This window comes from Cotesia glomerata, linkage group LG9 (assembly GCF_020080835.1).
Source record: "Cotesia glomerata isolate CgM1 linkage group LG9, MPM_Cglom_v2.3, whole genome shotgun sequence".
Taxonomy (NCBI): Eukaryota; Metazoa; Arthropoda; class Insecta; order Hymenoptera; family Braconidae; genus Cotesia; species Cotesia glomerata.
The window spans coordinates 505,096-528,383 of NC_058166.1; the positions used below are offsets into that span (position 1 = coordinate 505,096).

At 31.8% G+C, this 23,288-nt stretch overlaps 2 protein-coding genes and 1 long non-coding RNA gene across 3 annotated transcripts in view; 2 read left to right on the top strand and 1 right to left on the bottom strand.

The window, feature by feature from the left end:
- Positions 1-360: 360 nt before the first annotated feature.
- On the top strand, positions 361-5,389 carry LOC123272142 (solute carrier family 12 member 8). Its single transcript, XM_044738813.1, has 8 exons — positions 361-735; positions 795-975; positions 1,586-1,731; positions 1,992-2,223; positions 3,077-3,278; positions 3,345-3,942; positions 4,740-4,925; positions 4,988-5,389. Exons 1-8 carry the CDS (start codon positions 496-498, stop codon positions 5,324-5,326), a joined length of 2,124 nt encoding a protein of 707 aa, XP_044594748.1. The 5' UTR covers positions 361-495; the 3' UTR covers positions 5,327-5,389.
- A 177-nt stretch (positions 5,390-5,566) lies between these two features.
- Positions 5,567-23,288, top strand: part of LOC123272138 (Down syndrome cell adhesion molecule-like protein Dscam2) — a 28,431-nt gene continuing 10,709 nt past the window's right edge. Inside the window, exons 1-3 of the mRNA XM_044738804.1 lie at positions 5,567-5,988; positions 15,316-15,420; positions 22,553-22,739. Of these exons, the coding sequence (XP_044594739.1) occupies positions 15,381-15,420; positions 22,553-22,739 (227 nt within the window). The 5' untranslated portion in view covers positions 5,567-5,988; positions 15,316-15,380. The remainder of the gene's footprint in view (positions 5,989-15,315; positions 15,421-22,552; positions 22,740-23,288) is intronic.
- LOC123272158 lies at positions 8,597-22,684 on the bottom strand. Its single transcript, XR_006511041.1, has 3 exons — positions 22,560-22,684; positions 16,730-16,963; positions 8,597-8,610 (listed from the first exon to the last, which is right to left on the bottom strand). It is a non-coding gene; the product is annotated as an uncharacterized LOC123272158 (long non-coding RNA).

Below are 23,288 nucleotides of genomic sequence, written 5' to 3' on the forward strand. Positions count from 1 at the left end.
TTTGTTCTAATTTAATTATTAAAAAAAACCCAAAAAATTTAAAACCTCGCCTAACTTTAGTATCATTTTTTGTTACAAAAATTAAAAAAATTATCAAATATCTGCTAAATTAATTTTCATAAACACTAAAGTTATAACAATGAAATCATTATTTGACAGCTGTCAGCTGACCAGTATTTTAATTTAAAAAAAACCGCGACACTACAGCAGCGCCACTAACGATCATAATTCGATATTCGTGTAAAGTGTATATGTGGTAGATGTCTGTCTAATTTTTTACTATAAAAAACTATAGTTGTAGCATATTTTTATAATTTATTTAAATAAAAAAAAAAAAAAAAAAAGCGCACACATGATCCGTGATTTAAATTTATTTGTACCCAAAATCACATTGACTTTATCAATATAAATAAGTGTAAATATTATTTAACAAAAAAAGTGTATATGTTTGCGAATGAAAACCAAAAATTGAATTACAAAAAATTAAAATAACAAATGGAGGTTAGAAATGACGACGATAATCCCCGAGGCGATCAACAATTTAATTGGAAATACGGTGCGGGTGTTGATGGTGGGAAAAATAACGCAGGAGGTTCCACAGATCGTTATTACACCCGGAGTAACGTAAACAACAACAACAACAACAACAATTATGATGGGATCGGGTCGATTGACAGTGTTGCGACTGCTGACATTTATCCGTCAGGAGACAACGAGCTCTACGCACAGGAATATGTAAGTATAATTAATTATGATTTATTTTAATTTTAATAATTATTTATTTTGTATTTTAGAATGCTGATCCTTGGTGGAAATCAAATTTTTTCATCTCCCAACCAGTATTGTTTGGCACTTGGGACGGTGTGTTTACGTCCTGTCTGATAAATATATTTGGTGTTATTGTTCTGCTGAGGTCCGGATGGATTGTTGGACAAGCAGGAGCTTTGAATGCTGTTTTAATTATTTTATCAACAAGTAAGTATTATTAAAAAAATCTTTTAAACATTATTATATTTAACAGAATAAATTATTATTATTATATTACAAAAATCAAATATATTTAAAAGACTGTTGAAGGAATATATCAAAAACATGTACTGAAGATTTGAATTTGTCGTAAATGTTACAGTTTAAATATTGTTATTTATAATAAATGTTTATTAAATGTAAAAAAATTAATTTAATTAATGTACAAAAGAATAGCCATGGCTAACTGAATAAATATTATTATTATTATTATATTAAATATGTATGATAAAAAAAATTGACATGTAGAAATTTAAAAATGCAATTTTTCAAAAATAATTTTTTCCAACAAATTTTTTTGTTAGAAAAAATTAAAAAATTTAATGATAATTCTAAAGTAAGCCGACGTTTTTAATTTTTTGATAATTAAATTAAAATAAAAAAATATTTTTTAAAAATTGCACTTGCAGTTTTTCAAGTTTTTTTACAAATGAAATTTATTTTTTTGTAATAATTTTTTCAATAAAAAAAAAAATTCTAAAATTTTTAGATTGTCGGCTAACTTAATTTTCATACTTTAATGTCACATATGTTTATATATTTTTTTTTTTTTTTTCAGTTTGTGTAGCTTTAGTGACAGTTTTATCAGCAGTGGGAATTTGCGAGAGATGCAGAGTTGAAAGTGGTGGAGTCTATTTTCTACTATCTCATGTTTTAGGATCCAGATTTGGTGGATCTATTGGATTACTTTATTGTTTTGGCCAGGTAAATTTATTTCTAATCCAAGTGTAATTTTATAATAATTTATTATGACACTAAAGTTGACAGATATTAAAATTTTTTTTTTAGAATTTTATAGCAATTAAAGTATTATAAAAAAAATTTAATTAAAAAGTTCCACATGTGAAAATTAATAAAAATTTTTACAAGTATTTTTTTATTGTAATTAATTTATTAAAAAAATTTTTTAAATTAACAGCTAACGGCTAACTTCAGTATTATAATTTATTTGTTAAATTTTCCAGGCAGTTGGATGTGCATTGAACGTTTTGGGATTTGGAGAATCAATGGCGGAATTAGTGGGGCTAGAAACACCCTGGACTCAACGAGGTTTCGCGTGTGCCGCCGTTATTTTATTATCAATAATAAACATCGCTGGAGTAAAATGGGTGATTAAATTACAGTTTCTCCTTCTGGTGATTCTGCTCCTGGCAGCTGGTGATTTTATAATCGGAAGTTTTACTCACGAAAATCCAGGTAGAGATTTAAAACTTTTTTTTTTTTTTTCAAATATATTTAAATTACCGTCAGCTGTTTAAATGTCACTTAGAATTTTGCTAATTGTTGTACGTATTTGGAATGCGCTGCCAGCCAAAATTACAAAAGCTGAAAGTTTTTAATTATTCCGTAGACTGTGCTATGATTATTATCTCCAGAATTATTGATCTGTTATATTGAACGTTTATTACTGTTATTGAAGGTTGTTTAACTTTGTATAACACAAGTATTATTTATAAGCACGATTAATATATTATTCCGTTAATTATTATATTTATTTATGACATTAAAATTAGCAGTCACTAGAGAATTTTTAGATTTTTTTTTTTAACAAACAAATTTGTTTAAAAAAATTATTTTTAAAAAATTGCATTTTTTATTTTTTAAAATTTCTACATGTCATTTTTTTTTTCTAAATTTTTTGCCATAATTTATCTAAAAAAAAAATTATTAAATATCTGCTAAATTTATTTTTATTTTATTTTTATATATCAAAAACTCTGTAGATAGATACCCTGATTATAATGTATATTTAATGATGAGAATCTAATAAAATTATTATCTATCTACACGAAAAGAACAAGATGACACTGGATATCATCCCAGATTATGCTCAGTGATATCCAGATTAAACTACTTGATATCTTGATTATACTAATTATAATCTAGATTATACTCATTGTAATCTGGATTTTACTCATCGTAATCTGGATTATACTAGCTACTATCTGAATTTTTTTTTCACTCAGTATAATTTGGGATGATATCCAGTGTCACATCTTGTTCTTTTTGTGTACCTGTTAAATATGGATAATAAGAATAATTATTCCAGAGGCTGGATTTGATGGATGGTTGTCGGGAAATCTGAGAAATAATACATTTTCTCAGTATCAAAGTGACTACGGGTGGTTTACAGTATTTGGAGTATTTTTTCCAACAGTCACTGGAGTCCTGGCTGGAATAAACATGAGCGGTGATTTACGGCATCCATCAAAAGATATTCCCAACGGTACTTTGGCAGCATTAGCAACTGGGTGAGTATCATAAATCATTATAAAAATTCGCCTTTAGCTAATTAAAATTTTTAAAAATAATTACAGTGCGATTCTTTACCTGGTATTTTCACTATTCCTCGCAGCAACATGCTCGAGAGCAGCTTTGCTGGAGAATTTTATGATCGCATCAACCGTATCTGCCTTTTCAGTTCTTCTATTAGCAGGACTGTACGTCTCGTCATTCAGCAGTTGTCTGGGTGCAATGTACGGGACACCTCGAGTGCTCCAATCAATTGCTGGACAGAATGTTATCCCTGGAATAAGCTGTCTGCAGCACGGTCGTGGCCCCAATAAAGTACCTATCTACGCAATGATTGTCGTCGCTATTGTCACGCTGACTTTTATAATTATCGGGGAGATAAACACACTCGCGCCGATAGTGACAATGCCCTTTTTGTTAACGTACGCATGCATGGACTATGCGTACTTTGCTTTAGCACAAACCTTTGATCTTCAACACACGCGAGAACAAAGATTCCGAGTTCAGCAGACTCCTACTTTTGACCGATCTAACTATGGCGCTGCTGGTACTTTGGGTTATAATAATCACAATTACAATGACAATAATGTTGGCAATGAGTACGATGGTAACAATGATTTAGATTCGCTCTTTCCTGAAAGGACTCGTCATAAAAATCTTGTGGTAATTATTTTTAAATTTTCTCCATTCTCCATATAAAAGTGGATATTTTTTAAATAATCTATATTATTAAGAGAATAAGCCAAATTTTCTTTCCAAAATGCTCTATCTTTAGATACATAATTAAGTAATGACCTTGTATCTTTAAAAATGTCAATAATTAAGAAATTACTTTGTATCTCGTGAACTATTGACATTTTTAAAGATATAAGCTCACCCCGACATTACACACGTTGAGACCTTTCATTTGAGTACCCACATCAATTTTTCATATATTTTATATATTTTTATATATAATATATATATGTATATATAGAAAATATATAAAAAATGCATGTGGGTACTCAAATGAAAGCTCTTGATGAGTGTAACATCAGGATGAGCTTACATCTTTAAAAATATCAATAATTAAGAAATGGCCTTGTATCTCGTGAACTATTGACATTTTTAAAGATATAAGCTCATTCTGATGTTACAATCATCAAGACCTTTCATTTGAGTACCCACATCAATTTTTCATATATTTATAAATATTATATATATATATGTATATATGAAAAATATATAAAAATGCATGTGGGTACTCAAATGAAAGCTCTTGATGAGTGTAACATCAAGATGAGCTTATATCTTAAAAAACGTCTATAGTTAAGAAAGTAAAGTGCAATTTAACAAAAGTCATTATTTAATAAAGCAAAATTTTATTTATTTATAGTTCACAAGTCACGGCTCTCACATAGTAACTTCAAGGTTGCTAGTAATATTATTATTATTATTATTATTATTTGATTTCATTTCAGAGAACTTCAAGTGTTAATTCAGAAACAATAGGAAACGTTGACATATCATCTTCACCGAGTATCGAAGACATACCAAATAATAACTTATCAAATACTAATAATTTAGAACGTAAGAATCCACATATTCATGGAAAACTAGGAAATTGGTACAGCCCGCTTTGCAACAGATGGTTTTCATTATTTGGCGTAAGTTTTATATAAAAAAATCACAAATAAAATTATTTTTTATAATTGTAATATTTTTACAGGCTCTTGTCAAATTGTTGATAATGTTTCTGGTCCACTGGGGGTACGCATTAGCGAATATAATCGTCGTGTTCCTCGTCTGGAGCTACGTGGGTCACGCGAATCCAGCAGTAAAGCCGGGAGTATCAGCGGAATTCAAACTATTCGATTGGCTGAAGAGTTGTATTTTGAGACTAGTAGGCCGTAAGGTGTATGATTATGAGCAGATTGTCGTCACACCGATACACCCTGGTGTCCAAGTATCGTCGGCGCAGTTGAACGAGGAGAACCAGGATTTCGCAGGGCGACGACGATACCACCAGACAGCTACTGTCACCGGTCAATATGTCTGCGTTGACTGATGAAAAATTATTTTTTTTTATCCGAAAGTTTGCTTGTTTTTTTATTTTTTTTTATTTTTTTCAATAATATTGAAATAACTCTAAGTTCGAAAAAACTATAAATAAAATAAAATACAATAGTTTTTTCATTTTAATACTCTGTAAATACCAAAATTGTAATATCAAAATATATTTATATTATATTTAAATTAATGTTTGATATAATTATATAATATGAATATTTTAATCCTGTTATTGCCCCTGGTAATATTCGACATAATCAGCATAGTTATGATAATAATAATAATAAATAAAAAAAGCTGATGATGATGATGACAGTTGGATTACTGGGATTGCGATAAATTACCTTCTATATACAAACACATAAATACATATATTTGCAATGATGCTGTAAGGGTTGCGGTGGGGTTGACGATCTGTTTTATGTGTGTATGTATGTTGGTGGATCAAGAAGAGGAGGAGGAGGAGGAGGAGGAGGAAGAGATGCTGGTGGTGGTGGTGCGAGGATTCACCCTGTACCGGCGCTTCAAACGGCTTCGAAACAGTTCAGTGCGCGACTGGCCATCGACGTGCTTTCACAACTGGTGGTGCTCCTGGGATAGTGATCTTTTTTTATATATATTTATTATATAAATATATACCTGTCAGTCAACAGAATTTCGGTGAGTTTAATATTCTTAATTGGATTATCACTTTTTAATTCAGGGTGACGACTGAACACTAATTTCAAAATTCCCAGACCAAAAATAAAATTCCAGAACTTAAAAAAAAATAATTTTTATTCAAATATTCGTTATAATTGCAAATCATTTTTTTATGCTAGAATTCATATCTAATATCCAGAATTGAGTAAAAATTTGGAACTATAAATTAAACTATTCAAAAAGTTTCTTTCGATTAAATGTTTATAACTTTTGAAAATATTATTATTATTATTATCATTAATCATTGAGAAGTTATACTTGTTTTTAATTATTAATTATCCATACATTTAGTTTTTTTAATATTATTGATGACAAAAAAGAAGAAATTAAATAACATCAATTAATATTAAACATTTAGAATGTTATAAAAATAATTTATTATTTAAAATAAAGTATAAATTTCCCTGAGCCAAGTTAAAACTCCCTGACATTTTCAGGTTTTCCAGGTTTTCCAGGTCAATCGTCATCCTGTAATAATTTGATAGTGTTGAAAAATGATAAAAAATGAAATATTTTTTGCTGTATAAAATTATAAAGATAAAATGATTTTTTTAACTGATAAAAAAGAATGAATGTATAATTGTAATTAGTATACAAGTGTTTGACAAATAGAAAACGAACCGTGACTATAAGACATAGTTTAGTAAACTAGAACCAAACATTGAGGTGGTTAGCAGTGTACTAAGGGGGATAAGTTTGTGTAGTATTTAGTAGGTAGACTACTATAAGCAGTAACAGAAGCATAGCACAGCATAGGATAGCGTGTCTGGTGTACTATACTGGATTCATGAATGAACGGGCACTTTCTCTACTTTATATCTCGATCTCTCTCAATCTCTATCTTTCTCTCCGTCTCTCTTTTTCTCAGCTAGCGTAAGCGTTCCCGGTTGTTCGGCTATAATGCCGGTATAGATATAGATAAAGAGGTACCACCACCCACTACCCTCTAATGGGCTTCCTTTCTTTTCCACACGTACTACCATTTATTTCCAACCACTTGACGACGCATTTAAGTATATTGCTAAACCAAAACCATTCAATTTTATAATCATTCCAAACTATTTATTAGATTCTATCCCCTAATAAAAGTTATATCGCCTGGAAAGGTATATTCAAATTTAAAAACTTAACATTTTTTATCCTCAAATATACAAGTTAAATTTATATGACCTAAATCCTCAAATAAATAAATTTACTGTCGTCTTTTAAATTTTTTAAACTCATAATATTTAAGTGAAATCTCTTGCAGTGAGAATACTTGACAGTCATACTCCACCTAGTGGCGAAATAACAAAACTACAATTAATTATTTCCCAAGTGATTTTATTATAAAATTATTTTTCACAAGAATATTATATCCCTGGTGTTTTATAACAGAATTTTAACAATGCAATCAACTCTGATTGAAAAAAAAATAGTAATTAATTAGCGTGTAGAGACAATAAAGCTTATACCCCGGACCACAAATGATGATTATTAATTAAGGGTTTTATTGCGGTCAGCTAAATTTTATCACCAAAACTGTGGAGTAAACTTTTGTTGTAATTAGCTCAAGTATAATTGCCGATATTCCTTTTGATTATGAGAAATTCCCTTCAGCATACCAGAAATGTCACCAGATCAAGTATCTCTTGGCGATAGAACACAAAATAGAGATTGAGAGCGTTTGCGCAAATCCATTAAACTCTGTAAATTTAGTTCTATATCTATATATTTAGCGAACTGGCATAGAGATTTGGCGTGTTGGTATTCGAAGCGTGAAATCTCCGAGCGTTGCAATTTTTCTTTTCGACATCTTTCTTTTACTTCCTTTCTGGTTATGGAAGGGGTGGTTCCGTCGCCACGTTATCCACCCAGGATTACTTTATTTTACGAGCGTCCGAGCTATGCCATTCGATTTCTCAAATTTATATAGACTATTTTTTAAATTCCCCAGTTGAAAGTTGAAACGCATCCTCGAGAAGGATAATAAAGTGAAGGGTACTTGGTAAATAACACACACACACATACACACACACGAATAGTTTCATTCATATACAAGTACTTAAAAACAAAAAAAAAATAATGTTGAGAAGCATACAACACTCGAGTGTATTATCTGGATGCACATAATAATATATAGCAAGCGCTGTTTGTATTCCCGGTATTTGATGTATGAAGGTACCTATTGTCAAGTTGTACAATAGATCACAAGAACGATGAGCATGTGTCTCTATCACAAGTGTTTTGTTGAAATTCATTAGGATACTTATTAGCTTAAAAAAAAATAGTGAAAATAAGTTTTAAGGAGAATTTACAGCTAATAATATCCTGTTTGTATTTCATTTTATTTTATTTATGTATTTACCAGGTATAAATAGGAGGTACAACTGTGTGAGTATATCTTTATATATATATAAAGATATATAAATGGTGGTGGGTTCACCCTCCAAGTCGACTATTTCATCCAACCGCAAATTCGATTTCGTGCGAATGCGATTTGAGTCTACCGTAATCCCGTTACTTCCCTGAGCTCTCACCACCCACTCGATCCCTGGAATTTACTTCTTCATTCCTCTCACTCTTCCTGTTCCTCTTCAACTCACCCCCCCCCTCTCCCCCTCTCCCCCCGTACAACAGTTCTATCTCCTTTAGCTCGCTTACAGATGCCCTATACTATATTTTTTTAATCCGTCCGATCAGTCTGCCTGGTGTACTCTACTCTCATCATTTTATTTTCAAACTCTTTCAAACTGATTCAATTTATAACATGTTTATAATTAAATACTATAAATTCAGTTTACATTTAAAAAGAGAACAAAGATAGCAAAGTTTTCTTTTTTTTTTTTTTTTACATAATCCAGTGCTTTTCTTGTCAGGGATTTTATTTAAGGGGTCTACAGATTACGATGCGATGACCCTAACTGATAATCATTATTATCTCTTAGTGTGTTTGTGTGTGTGTGTGTGTGTGAGTTTTTCGTATCGAATATCACACCGATATATGATGAGGATACGCGGTGACAAGAAGCCTTAATTTATCTCAAGTTGAATTCTCTGATATACACGTGAAGCCACATTATAATCCATCATTCAATTGATTAGTCAGTGTCTATAAATTCAGAGAATAAAAAACTAAAATATTAGTTTTTGAGAGTTGCAATACATTAATGTAACGGAGAATGTGTGCAATTCATTTGAAAGCGCACGCTTGCACCGACCGCTATCTACCACAAGACTATTTAAATAATTACTGACACTGGCTCCGTTAATTTCGAGGGTAGCCGCACACACAAAATACATATACACGTATATATCAAAGTGTCATTCACTAAATAATAGTTATTATGATGATAATAATAATAAGGGTAATACCTAATAGAAATAATTATTCGGGGTAATGGAGATATATATTGAGCACATAAACTATGGAGGTTAGTGCTCTACTATCACACTCCCAGTTTCCAGTTTCTAGTTTAGAGTATAGTAGTACTACTCTGATGGCGAGTGTAGAATTTCCATCGAGGTCTGTTAAGTCCTTAAGCGGCTTACGATTTTGCTTTATTATCTTTTTTATAGTGGGTATTATAAAAAAACCGAAAAAAAAAAAAAACCCCCGAAAGAGATAAGCTAATAAATAAGTAATAGAAATTCCGTAAAATTAAAAAAAAAATTACACTTTACATTGCTTTCTGAATTTTAAAAAAACATTCACGTAAAGAGAGAATTTTTTTTAGTTAAATTTTTAAGTGGTTAAATACCCGTGACAGGGTAGTAATGACAACCAAGCGAATCCCGAGTGCCGGAGAGAACGTTGACCGTTACCACTCGGACTACTACGCATTTACACGCTCGACCTACCGTCTATTTGGCCATTGGCCATCTATATTCCAGTGATATACATTCGACATTGTAGTAATATAACATCATTCACTTTATTTAAATAAACTTTGATAAGAATATTTATTGGAGATTAATTGACCCGTCTTGTACATTGTAAGCATATCACCGATACACGGCGTCTGTGTCTCGTATTTTAAACAGTGACTATTGTACCTAATTCAAGCATTACACTCAACTGACATGTACACTACTATACTGCACAGATACATTGAAACATTGATACCGAGACAATAAACATACTCGGACATACATCGAGATAGAGAACTGTTGGTGGGTTGACGATGATAGGGATATATATATATGCGTCGGGCCTTACCCTCCCGTCACTGTTGCGTTGTGTTCCGTGTAATGAATAGGACATAAATCTCCAAAGGGCCATCCTATCCTCCTGTCCTCCTATCCTTAACCAGAACATCCCAGAACTAATGCCATTAACCCACTGATACTTGTATTAATTATAAAAGTGTCTACCCGGAAAGAAAAAAATGACACTGGATATAATTCCAGATTATACTCAGTGATATTTGTAGTGAAAAAAAATTTTAGATAGCTAAAAAAAAAATTTAGATTATACTCATTATAATCTGGATTATACTCATTATAATCTGGATTATACTCATTATAATCTGGATTATACTCATTATAATCTGGATTATACTCATTATAATCTGGATTATACTCATTGTTATCTGGATTATACTCATTATAATCTGGATTATACTCATTATAATCTGGATTATACTCATTATAATCTGGATTATACTCATTGTTATCTGGATTATACTCATTATAATCTGGATTATACTCATTATAATCTGGATTATACTCATTATAATCTGGATTATACTCATTGTTATCTAGATTATACTAGCTACTATCTGAAATTTTTTTTTCACTAAATATAATCTGTGATTATATCTAGTGTAATTTTGTTCTATCCGTTAATTCGGAAAGAAAATTAAACTGGACCCTCGAACCGTCTTTTAAAATTTAAAAATACTTCTCTTTTTACGAATATTTTCCTATAGAAGTATGGAAGGTATGAAAAATAAGAAGAACACTAATTACTCTGGTAGTAATGTTTAAAGGTATAGATGAATAAAAAGAGAAAGAGAAACAATGGTTGCAATGGCCCATTGTAAGAATCCCGCGTCTTACACAAATCGGTCAACTTTATGCTAAGATATTGCATGCGCCGAGTATTTTTCTTAAAAACTTTACCCTGAAATAATATATATATATATATATATATATAATGATTAAGAATAATAAAAATGATAATGAAAATATTTTTTTGTAATTTAAGCATTACGCGGATTAATTCATCTATTCGGGTCAGCGACTCGTCCGGTGGTGGTTGCACCACGACGAAGCTCGACAAACGTTGCCAGGGATGAGTGAGAATGAGGGTGGGAAAGAGTAATCGATCGGGTTGCGCGTCCGATATATACGATACGCCAGAGAGACCAGATCAGTCTAATTTCGGACGAAAACTGTCTACGTCATTCCCGGGAAATTCTATCTATCCATACATACATACATGCAAGCTCAGCTGATGGCCATTACTCATAAATCCATTTATATAGGACAGATCGAAAATCATTAAAAAAAATTATTATTATTATTATTATTATTTACACAGGTGGTATATCGCCAAGAGATGAAAGAAAAAATATTATACCTTTTAAGTAGAGAGTTATGCGAATGTATATAAGTAGTAGCATTAACCCTAAGTAGAGTGCTGCTGCTACTGCTGCTATCTTTCTAAATAGCCCACTCTACACTCGGGATAAAATACTTTTAAAGCTTACTTTATATCACTAAAATATTTCTCAGACAAAATTTTCGATCCCAAAACTTGTATTTTATTTTTTTAAATTTATATACAGTGCAACCTTGCTATAATAAAACTCAAGGGAAATATAAATTAAACTCAATTCGTTATAACAAGGTAAGAAAATTTCCACTAATGAATAACAACTCATTTAAATCAAAACACAGAATTATTTATTTGAAAACATTTTAATCAGTTTAATAACATGATTAAAGAATAATTATATTAGCTTAATCTTCATTTTTCGTTTCTTTATTCGAAAAAAATTCATCAGAATAAAGTAGTCAGTACTTGTCTCGGATAGCTTAACTGGTAGAGCCCTTGGCGCGTAACCGAGAGATCTGGGTTCGATTCCCAGTCTGGGCTGTCTGATTATTTTTTCAATTACGGAAAAATTCCCACTGAGTAGGTCCCCCCTTTCCCCTATCCGTTCTTTCCCAACTCCTTTAAAAAATTTGCTTTGATATGGCTGGATTTTGATAAATTTGTTAAATCGAGGAATTCGTTATATTGAGGTTACACTGTATTAATAATATTCAAGTGACTTTAGCTTAGATGACTTTCTGATTCGTTGGAACTTTTAATGTCAGAGTTAATTCAGTTAATTCGCCAACTAGTAGTAAAACAAACTAACTAATAATTGTATAGAAAGAAACTATAATAGTTAAACTTTGTTGTAAACAAGTAGAGTCGCGTGCGCGTTGCATAAGAAGAGCAACAAGTGATATTATTAGATAGGTGAGCGGGTAAATGGCGAATCATAATGCATAACTCTTGGTCCCTCTCTTATTCTCTGTCTTTCTTACTCGTGTTTGTCTTACTTGTATATATATATATAGGATAGGAGGAACGCTCGAGACTTGGAGCCAACTTTTTACCCCATCCACCCTATCACTATTCTACAATAATTTATACTGCAGCTACTCCTTTATTTAAATAGCTCTTTAATTCTTCTTTCTTGTTCTTCTTTAGTAGAAGCCACGTGCCACTTATCGATCAAAATCTTTTTTCATTTTTCATTTTTTTTTAATAAAAGAATACATCAAACAAACTCCCAAGTTAATTTTCCACTGTTGGCTATTTTTGTTTGGATTTTATGCGGTGATCTCTCGAACCCACCACCCACCGGACACAGGATGTCCGCATCCCATGAAAAATGGCCGCCATCGTACTTCCGTTACCGCGAATCCTACTGCAGAGTAAATTTTTATTTATTTTATTTTATTTTTCTTTGCAAACTTTATCGTTATTATTATTTAAATTTTTAATCTAAATGCCAAAAATCGCATTACGGGGGAAGATAATAATAATAGAGATTTTTCGATGAGAATATAATTACCTACTAAAAGCTCTATTAAATAAATAATAATGTGTCTATTGTATAGTATTGTATATATATATATAGAGAGAAAGAATGAATGTTAAACAAAGAGGTAACGACTTTTGAGTTTTCAACAAGTCCAAGCACAACGTATAATTTAAAATGCAACGATAATGAGACTAGTGCAAACAAGTTTAACATTTATACCTGTCTACATAGATATCAAAGTTTACTCAAGCTCAAGCATATATGCTTTAATTATTTATTTTCAAAAAAAAAAAATGTTTATAATAAGGTAAAAGACCCCATTAGTGGAATTTTAATTGATTTTGTTATTTATTTAATCATTAATTTCTATTATGAGTATTTTATTTCTAATCTTTAAGACCTCTAGATCACACAAATGTTCAATTTTCATTTCAGGGAAAATCTTTTTAGTAAAAAAAATAGTATTTTTTTGCTCGACGGGCAGAAAGCGTCAACTTTCGGCCCGCTGCGCTAAACGAAAGTGCCGCTTCCTGCCTTCGTCGAGCAAAAAAATAGTATACACTCCACGGGAAGTAAATAAGAAAGCCTCAGATCACATGTTTGTTGACCTCGGCTTCGCCTCGGCCAACAATTACATGTGATCTGAGACATTTCTTACTTTACTTCCCTAGGTGTGTAATATACTATTTCTTACCTAGGGCAGGAAAATAAGAAATGTCTCAGATTACATGTAATTGTTGACCGAGGCGAAGCCGAGGTCGACAAACATGTGATCTGAGGCTTTCTTATTTTCTGCCCGTGGTGAGAAAATTATTTTTTTTGCCCTCCGGGCGGAAAGTGCCAACTTTCGTCCCGCTGCGCTAAACGAAAATGCCGCTTTCCGCCTCCGTCGAGGAGAAAAATAGTATACACACCACGGGCAGTAAATAAGAAAGCCTCAGATCACATGTTTATTGACCTCGGCTTCGCCTCGGACAACAATTACATGTGATCTGAGACATTTCTTATTTTACTGCCCTAGATGTGTAATATACTATTCTCCTCGACGGAGGCGGAAAGCGGCATTTTCATTTAGCGCAGCGGGCGGAAAATTGACGCTTTCCGCCCGGAGGGGAGAAAAATTTTTTTATTTTCAACCAAACTGAAACTCCAAGCAAATTTTTAATTTTTTAATAATTCGGTTAAGATTGGTCACATTTTTAAATATTTTTCTCATATAATTATACTAGCAATTATCATTACAGATTTTTAAAAGTCTATAGAATCACAAAATTATTTATTTACCTTTTTTAGGATATAAATATTATTAAAAAAAAAAAAAATGTCACTAGTAGGAGCATGAAAATTCTCTAGCGCCAATCTTAAAATCAAAGGCACTCTTTTATCAAAGGAGTCTTTTAAAAGTCATCAAGAATATATTTTTGCTTAAATAATTTTAATAGTATATTACACACCTAGGGAAGTAAAGTAAGAAATGTCTCAGATCACATGTAATTGTTGTCCGAGGCGAAGCCGAGGTCAACAAACATATGATCTGAGGCTTTCTTATTTACTTCCCGTGGAGTGTATACTATTTTTTTGTCCGACGAAGGCGGAAAGCGGCAACTTTGTTTAGCGCAGCGGAACGAAAGTTGCCACTTTCCGCCCGGAGGGCAAAAAATTCAATTATTGTTAATTTTATAATTTTTTTTTCTAATAAATGTCTTTGTAAATAATACTTTAGTGTTTATAATATATTTTTTGAAAAATTTTACGCATACGAGTTAAATCCGCCACTGAAGGGGTCAGTAGTATGCCACTAATTGGATCAGGGGATTTTTGCCCTGCCATTAATGGAGTCATTTGAATAATGGATTTTAAATAATTATAAATAACGGTAAATTTGGAAAAATTAAAATTTTAAAAATTAATTATATAAGTTTACACATTAATGAAGGCATTAAGTACAAAAAAAAAAAATTAAATATTTGTACTTTAACTATAATAACAAAATGATTGTGTTAACCCCCTTCCTTATAGTCCCACTAATGGGGTCTTTTACCTTATATACTTTTATTATTTTAATAATTATTATTGTCCTTGAAATAAGTGTGCTTGGATAGTTGTTATTAATTTATAAATTTATAAATGAGGTTAAATAATCCTTTGATCCGTTGACACTATTTAACCGCACTAGCCCTTTAGTTGTGAGAGTTTGAACGTTTGTAACGTGACCTGTCTCTGCCCGCGGGCGAGCGGGAAAATCTATTGGCTGTTTCAGTAAACTTTCGAGGATGCACTGAACCGACAAAGCTGTATGAGGACGAGTGCCGAGTGTCCACTCTGATGGCAATGGACTCTACTTTACTACTTTTACTACTTATCAGTGAGTACCCTTATATTTTTTATAAATTGATTGTTAAATTCCAAAAAATAGTAAGTATATTAAAAAAAATTGAGGAGCACTGAGAAAAAAATCTAGATGTGGTGGTAGCAAGGGACGTAATGCTTTTGTGAAAAATAGAGCCAGAAAGAGGGAAAAAGAGTTCCGACTACCGGCGGGGGAGATCACCCGAGCCCCCTCAACACCCGCATGCCTATCCTCCTCTATACTCTCTATACTCTATACTCTATACGGTACTTTGGACATCCCTCTGTATCGATTTCTCTCCGATAATATACCAGAGAGAGTATCTACCAGTGATACTAAAACTCTGGAAGAGTTTCTGGCACCTTGTGCGCTCTGTTCTGGCATATCATATTCCCTTGTCTATCATCTTTCATTTTTTACACTCTTCTACTTATTATTATTATTATTATTATCATTATTAATGCCATTTGCTTAATTGTAGTTGTTATTATTATTGTCAAAGTTTGTGATCATCATTAGCAGTGAGCTGTTTTTAAAATAAACCCCTTTATATTAATTAGCTAATTCATGAGACTTTGAATTTTTCTTCTCGTTATTTTACTCGTGAAATCACTCTACTGAAAATCTATTTTTTTCATAATGTCTCTTTTATATAGACAATTACTAGATTTATTAATTAAATTCCAGGTGAAGATTAAAAAAAAAAATTTTTAATTTAGATAAATTAAACAACTTGTAAGATTGTAATTTTAAAAACATGATAAAAGCCCAACTGAAGAGTATGTAATCATTAATTTAAAATAATTGTACTGTCAGTATGTCTGGAATGGCAATTGCGAAACGCGATAATGTACAGACGAACGACTATTATCAATGTAGTATAAAAGAAAGAAAATAAAAAAAAGAATTATATTATAGCAGAGAGTTAGAGAGATATTGGAGACGCGAATTAGACAACAGAGTAGTTTTTGTCGTGGGTGTGAAAAGTAACGCGAGCCACAAGCTCCTACAGATCGAACCTTTTGTTTCTCATTCCTGTTCCCGTTCCACAACGATCTGCAATGCAATTCGAATAACGTGTGTGAATTTTGAGTATGTAGGTGTATAGTCGACAAACAATCGTTGTCTCTCTAACGCGCACTTTCAACACCCGTTTATATATATACATATATATCTACTCTCTCTATATATGTGTGTAACGTAATAACATTCGATTATTGGCAGTCACGAGCCGGCATGTATGAGTCTTGCTCGTATGTCAAAGCACAGCTACTACCAATACCATGTTGAGAATCGTGTCGCGGGTTCCTCTTCCATACTATACTACTATACTATTAAAGGGGAAAAGGGGGGTTGGTAGTGTATGTACCACCACATATCGTTCTGGACGGTCTATACCGCCATATTCCCTTTTATCACCTCCACATACTCATGTTTATATGTACTCACCTATGTAATAAATATATATACAACCCAAGCAATCCCACGGTCATTTTCATGTGTGCTTCTGTGACGTAGATTCTCCATTCCTCCGAATTTCTCCGCATTCCTCCACTATCTACAACAGACAAAAAATATATAAATATCTACATATTATGTAATAAAAAAAAAGAGGAAACAAAGAAAATATATTAATATCCTTTCTTTACGTATTCACCATTCATTCTTATATATATGCTTTTTTTTTTTTTTTGCTGGTTGTCTATTTTTCTGTTCGCACCCTATTTTCCTGATATACGCTGTAACATTATTTATATATATAATTCCTGAAAATTTTCATCCCTTCTGACTTGGGATATTCACCGTCTATGAATCTTCTTATTTTAATATTATTTTTCTCACCACCCCATTTCGATTATCTGGCTCTTTACCTCATTTAAATATTGTACGCCTAAAAGAGTGCTTTACTTAACACGAAACTCATTTTAAATATCACTTATTTTATTGTTATTATAATGCACTATGATATTAAAAACGGTAAGAATTTTAAGAGAACAATTTTATTCAGCATTTTATTATCAGTTTAAGTATAAGAGTGATGACAGTTTAAAACGATTAAATTTATAGAGTTTCAACTATATTTGTGAGACTTTAAAGATTTATCTAAAATTTAGTCTCCTAATTTTTCTACTAATTTAAATATTTAAAATATATATCTGAGCATTTCTTTAAAAAGTTATCGACATCCGTTTTGAAATAGCGTAGAATCTAGTCCTCAATAATTTAAATACCCTATTTTTTATTTATTTTTTTAATAATCTGATCTGGAAAAGTTTTATAAAACCTTGAGCGTATACACAGTTGTGTTGTTTTATTTTTCACCAAAGCAGTAATATACTTTTTACACTTTTTTCCAGTTTCATTTCCTGTGTGCCGCCACTATCACGCCATTCCAGTTCCACCCTGGTATATAAATTCAGATAAAACCCTATACATATATATATATATATATACAATATACAACACAATATTTATATAATAAAAAGAAATATTTCTTAGAATTTCAATTGAAGTCGATTTATCGATTCTGAAGAGAGCTTACAATTCAGTTTATATTATATTCGTCGCAATTTGTTACAAAAGATGAAATATTTTTTTTTATGTACCCACCTATTGAAAATGAATATAAGCTTATATAATACTCTAATACAAAATAACATTGACTGTCAATGATGATCATAGATATATATATATATATATTAGAGGGAGGATACACGCCAGGTAGAGCAGCTTTTGAGTACATGTATCCTATATGGTATGTTATGGTCTCTTCATCCAGTAGAGCAGGGGTTCTCCAGCAGTACCATAATATATAATATATCTGTAATGCCAGTATACAGTACTATATACAGACGAAAGGAGTAGTGATGTTGATGGTTCAGTATACCATTAATATAGTAGTGTGTGATGATGATGATGATGATGATGATGATCAGGGGAGAAAGACCGACGAATGGTGTGCCAATATAATCGGCTTACGAGCGTCGCGGCGCCCTCGACATATCTATATATCTGTACTGAGTACTCAAGCAGTGTTCAATGTTCAGTGCACGGATCGGTTCAATGTGATCTTCTAAAATCCACCTCTCGATATTTCCCAGTACATATCCACCAAAGGCTATTCATATCTTTTATCTTCTATATCATCTATTCTATTTTTATTCGTATATACATTCAAAAGTATTGAATTTAAATAGTATAAATTCAAGTAGTTATATCTCAATATCTATATCAAATATAGACAAGGCATGTATATAATGTTCTATCGTACAATGCAAGTACTTACTCAATATATATCATCAAAGTGTATGTACGTACGGTTGAGAGACATCGATGACACTATAGATATTGACAAGACACTCGAGGAGTCCAGAGAAGCAAGCATTCCATTCTACGACGTCAGGTTTTAGTCGTCCAGAGGATCTCTTGTTGAACTTAACCCTCCAACTTCTCATCTATCATCTATCATCTATCATCTATTGTCATCGAATAGCTCAAACACTGGATCGATGCATCTTATTTCGATTTTACAACCAATATGTCCTCCTATTAAATGTTAAACCTGAAAAACGCAAAAATAAAAATAAAGTAATGTTTGTTAAATAAAGATACCGGCCTGTGTAAATAAGGTATTATTGTGTCTGGAAGAGATGAAAAGTATAAAAAGAGTAGAAGAAAGCTCGGAGAAAACGGTTGATGATGGTTGATGTTTGATGATAGAAAAGGAGAGAATTAAAAATAGTCGAGTGGTATAAAGTCGTAAAGAAGTAAAGAAGTAAAGAAGTAAAGAAGAAATAAAGAAACGGGGAAGTGAAAGAGCAAGTCGTTGAATATAAAAGATAAAAAAAGATAAAAAAAATAAGAGGAAAACGGAAAAGAAGAAATAAGAGAAAAGCTTATAACGTTTCTACCGCGTACAGATCTCTAAAGACCGGTCAAATATTTGCCAACCAGTTGGGATCTTTGTCGCCTCTGTTGGAAACCTTCTAATAAGTTTTTCATTTTATCTTTTTTTGTTTTTCATCTCAGTATCTTCAGTATCTTCAGTATCTCAGTAATGAAACTCATTATAATTTCTTTAACTTTACATATCGGAAAAGGTTAACTTTTTCCACTATAGTAGGATCGATACACCAGACAACAATGGAGATATATAATAATGAAACGAGAGCTGGAAGGTATATATCCTGGTGAATCCTACTCTTTGAGCTCACTAATTAAATTAAAAAGTATCCCTCTTTTATTTTTTTTCAACTGGGTATTCTTTTCTGTTCTCTCCTAGTTGTTGGCTGGATCAACGCTACGAGGTACACGTTTGTCATGATGCACAAGTGCCTCTTGTTTTTCATTTTAAGATTTTTATATTTATGTGCAGTAGGAAAGGGAAAGATCCAAGACCACATCATATCACATACCGGAATTTTGTTATATTTACATTCCACTCGTCTCTCAGAGCGTATCATACATCAACAGTTGTATGCATAAAACTTAAGGTGTCGTCGTTTCCTTTGTGCAGAATCTACATAATAAAAAAAAAAAAAAAATATGAATATCCGTAAATATAAAAAATATAATATCTTCCATAAATATATATGGGAATTTTAAAATGACCCGGGTATGTGTAATCGATATCTGGTGCAAAGTGGATATATAGGTAAATAGATATATATATCAACCGGAGGTAGAGAAAAGAGAACAATGAAGAACAAATATACGTACACTGCTACACGTTTACATTTAAAATTTTTAATCTGATGTGATGAAAAAAATTTTTTTTTCTTTATTTTTAATATAATAATGCAACTGAATATAATAAATATATTGTGTTTGGATATGTCGCAGGCATTTATTGTCTACACGAAGGTTGATAAACTTTCAATTGAAAATAATTATTATTAATAATAATAATAATACGTTTGAAAGCTCAATTTGATTAAAACATAAAAAAAAAAAAAAAAACTAATACTAAATAGATATAATGAATGGTTTTAAATTAATCACAAACAAAAGAATTTATTATTATTTTTTATTTTTTAAAAACGATCGAAGAGATTGGAGAGTAAATTAACGTGAGTAATGGAGTGACTGACACGATGATAATGGGCAACGATCGGGCGTTCGTGACGCGAATGTGAAATCACCTCAGTTGGAGGAGTCGGAGGTAGATGATTCTGGAACGAGAGTTTTGGTCCTACTCGCTCCTCAACAAAACTCTAACAGAGAGCTCTATATACAGAGATTCGGTTCATTTATCCTCTTTCTAGTCTACCGGAACTCCCGAATACCCGAATCCTCGACTACCGTCGTCACTACTTTTATTTCACCCTTCTATTACGGGTTCATACTTTTGCAGGGACCTTTTTTTTCACTCCTACACTCACAAATACTTTTCCTTTTCTTTTTTTTTTGTTGTTATTCTTGTCTATACCTTCGTCTTGGCGCAATGACGGGTCTCGCACGTGCTCAACCCAGAAAAATTAAGCCCTATTCACCGGGTACGCGACTACCTTGGTGAATAAAAACGAAAGACGACGCTGAGGAAATTAAATTGACAAAATAAGAAAGACCGGGAAAAAGCTTAAAATAAACTTTTAGTTTGATGCGCAGTGCAAGGGCGCAACTCGAATAAATTTTATTCGCTTTTCCAACTTTTAATACATTTAATACATTTAATACATTTTATACATTTTATACATTTCTTTACTTTCTATCTTATTTATCCGCGTTCACCACCAGCTTGACGAGATAAATTAAAAAGTGTACAAAAGAGTAAGTTGATTCTAGTTTTTTCAACCGAGCATGTCTTTAGATATTTCCATTATAATAACAATAAACATCAATTGATTTTCCTTCTCTAAAGTGTATTTGTCCATCTTGAGAAAGAACGAACGAAAAAAGTAAACAAAATATTTAAGTTAAAGATGAAATTACGTCTCTGTAAATATAGAGACACAAGCGAGGATGTGTTACCAGCACGACACATCAAGTGGTTTTGAGGAAGAAAGCTGCATCGACATTTTCCCCGAGTATAGAATAACTTTAAAACAATTTCCACACAGTAGCAGCAAATAACATGTTATTTTTAAAATAAAGATAAATAAATTAGATTTATAGTCGACTATTTTTATGACAACACTCTCGATACTCAACTGCTCGAGTATCGATTGGTTTATACAGGACAACAATTTATCATTTATGATTATCCCTACTAAATTTTCGGATAATCCAAATTGATGATTTACGATAAAAATGAAAGTGAATTTAAATCAAAGAAAAATGCTTATATTGGTTAATATTTTAACTAAAAATTTCTATCATATCCCGAGTAGACGGGTTAAATAATTCACTGGGTGAATAATTTCTATGATTATTAATATCACTGTGATGGGTGGTGTAGCACCGCAGCAACCGTCACAGCCGTCGAGGATGTTATCGATTTGACTGTAGAACGGATCTCGATGATATTTTCGTCTGGGGTCATATCATATATAATAGATTCTACTACTCGTAATACTGATGGAAATCAGAAGTGCTCATAGACAAAGACCATCATTGGCCTATTCTCGATAGATGTATGTCTTTTCTATTATTTACTTTAATTTTAACAATTTACATTCATCATTCGAGCTAAACCAAACATTTATGTATACCCTAATATAATCTCTCTCACATTACAGCCCAATATTTGCTATTAAATTATTCGACTATTAGTCCAAGCTCTCGCTCGACACACTAATATTTACATACACACACACATTCACTATCCAAATGTATTATATATTCGAGAGAGGAAATCCGCGGAAGCAATCCAGGACTCATTACAAACGTAATCACGGATTGACCTCTCATACTCTCATATAATTATACTGAATTCTCAACAATTTTTAATTTTTTTTTTTTTTTTTTTTTTTCAAAAACCGACATTACTCTACGGTTAATTATTAATTAGATTATCCGTATTATTCAACCGGCAACATCTGATAATTAGTATTATTACATGCAGATCCATTTGTTTAATGATATTTGCTCAACTTGAGTCTACAATATATCACCATCGAGTTTATTATTAATTAAATAAAAACATTGGATATTCCAGATATTGTAATAATCAATAAAATAATAATAAAAAATAAATAAATTGTTTCAGCTGATACCTTTGTAACAGTATTTGGTCAACAAGGTCCAGTGTTTGTACTAGAGCCACCCAGTACTCTTGTATTTTCCAACACAACCGGCTCCCAATTAAGTTGTTCAGCTCATGGAAGTCCAACGCCTCACGTCACCTGGATCACCAGTCCTGATCAGAGAGCAGTCACCGCTGTTCCAGGTCTCAGGTACAATAATAAAACCTTTTTTCAAAAATTTATTAATTTTCCTTGAAAAATATAAACAGCATTAATACAAATATGACAGATATTCGAGGTAATACCTATATAGAGAGAAAAATAAAAGGAAGAGACAAGCAAATCAATACTTGCAGTAGCAATACCAGGAGTACCAGCCAGAGTCACTTTTTTTCCCGTTTAGACAGGACATGTATATATATGTAGATGAAAAAAAAAAAAAAAAAAAAGTGTCCGAGTCGGGAACCAAGATATCTCTTATCGATCCTCGTTTGGTCGAGGGTTAAATGCTCCACAGTCGTAAAACTTTAAGGGGTATGCTATTTCATTGGTCACCGCAAAAATTTAAAATAAAAAAACTAATTCGATTTTGTGAAATGGGAAAACTCCCACAACGTTACTTTAAAATTCATAGATACAACACACATTCAATGCATATATTTTTTATAATATAATTCCATATTTGCACACCTTTTTATAAACTTCAAAGCACGGGAATAACTCCACCAAGAATTTTCCACCACATGTCATTTAAAATGT

What these genes read in the sequence shown, in the direction of transcription:
- LOC123272142 (XM_044738813.1), top strand. Translation starts at nt 496, where the DNA reads ATGGAGGTTAGAAATGACGACGATAATCCCCGAGGCGATCAACAATTT. An exon ending in TTTAATTATTTTATCAACAA is followed by an intron (nt 976 to 1,585) that starts GTAAGTATTATT and finishes TTTTTTTTTCAG; the next exon opens with TTTGTGTAGCTTTAGTGACA. An exon ending in CTCGTCATAAAAATCTTGTG is followed by an intron (nt 3,943 to 4,739) that starts GTAATTATTTTT and finishes ATTTCATTTCAG; the next exon opens with AGAACTTCAAGTGTTAATTC.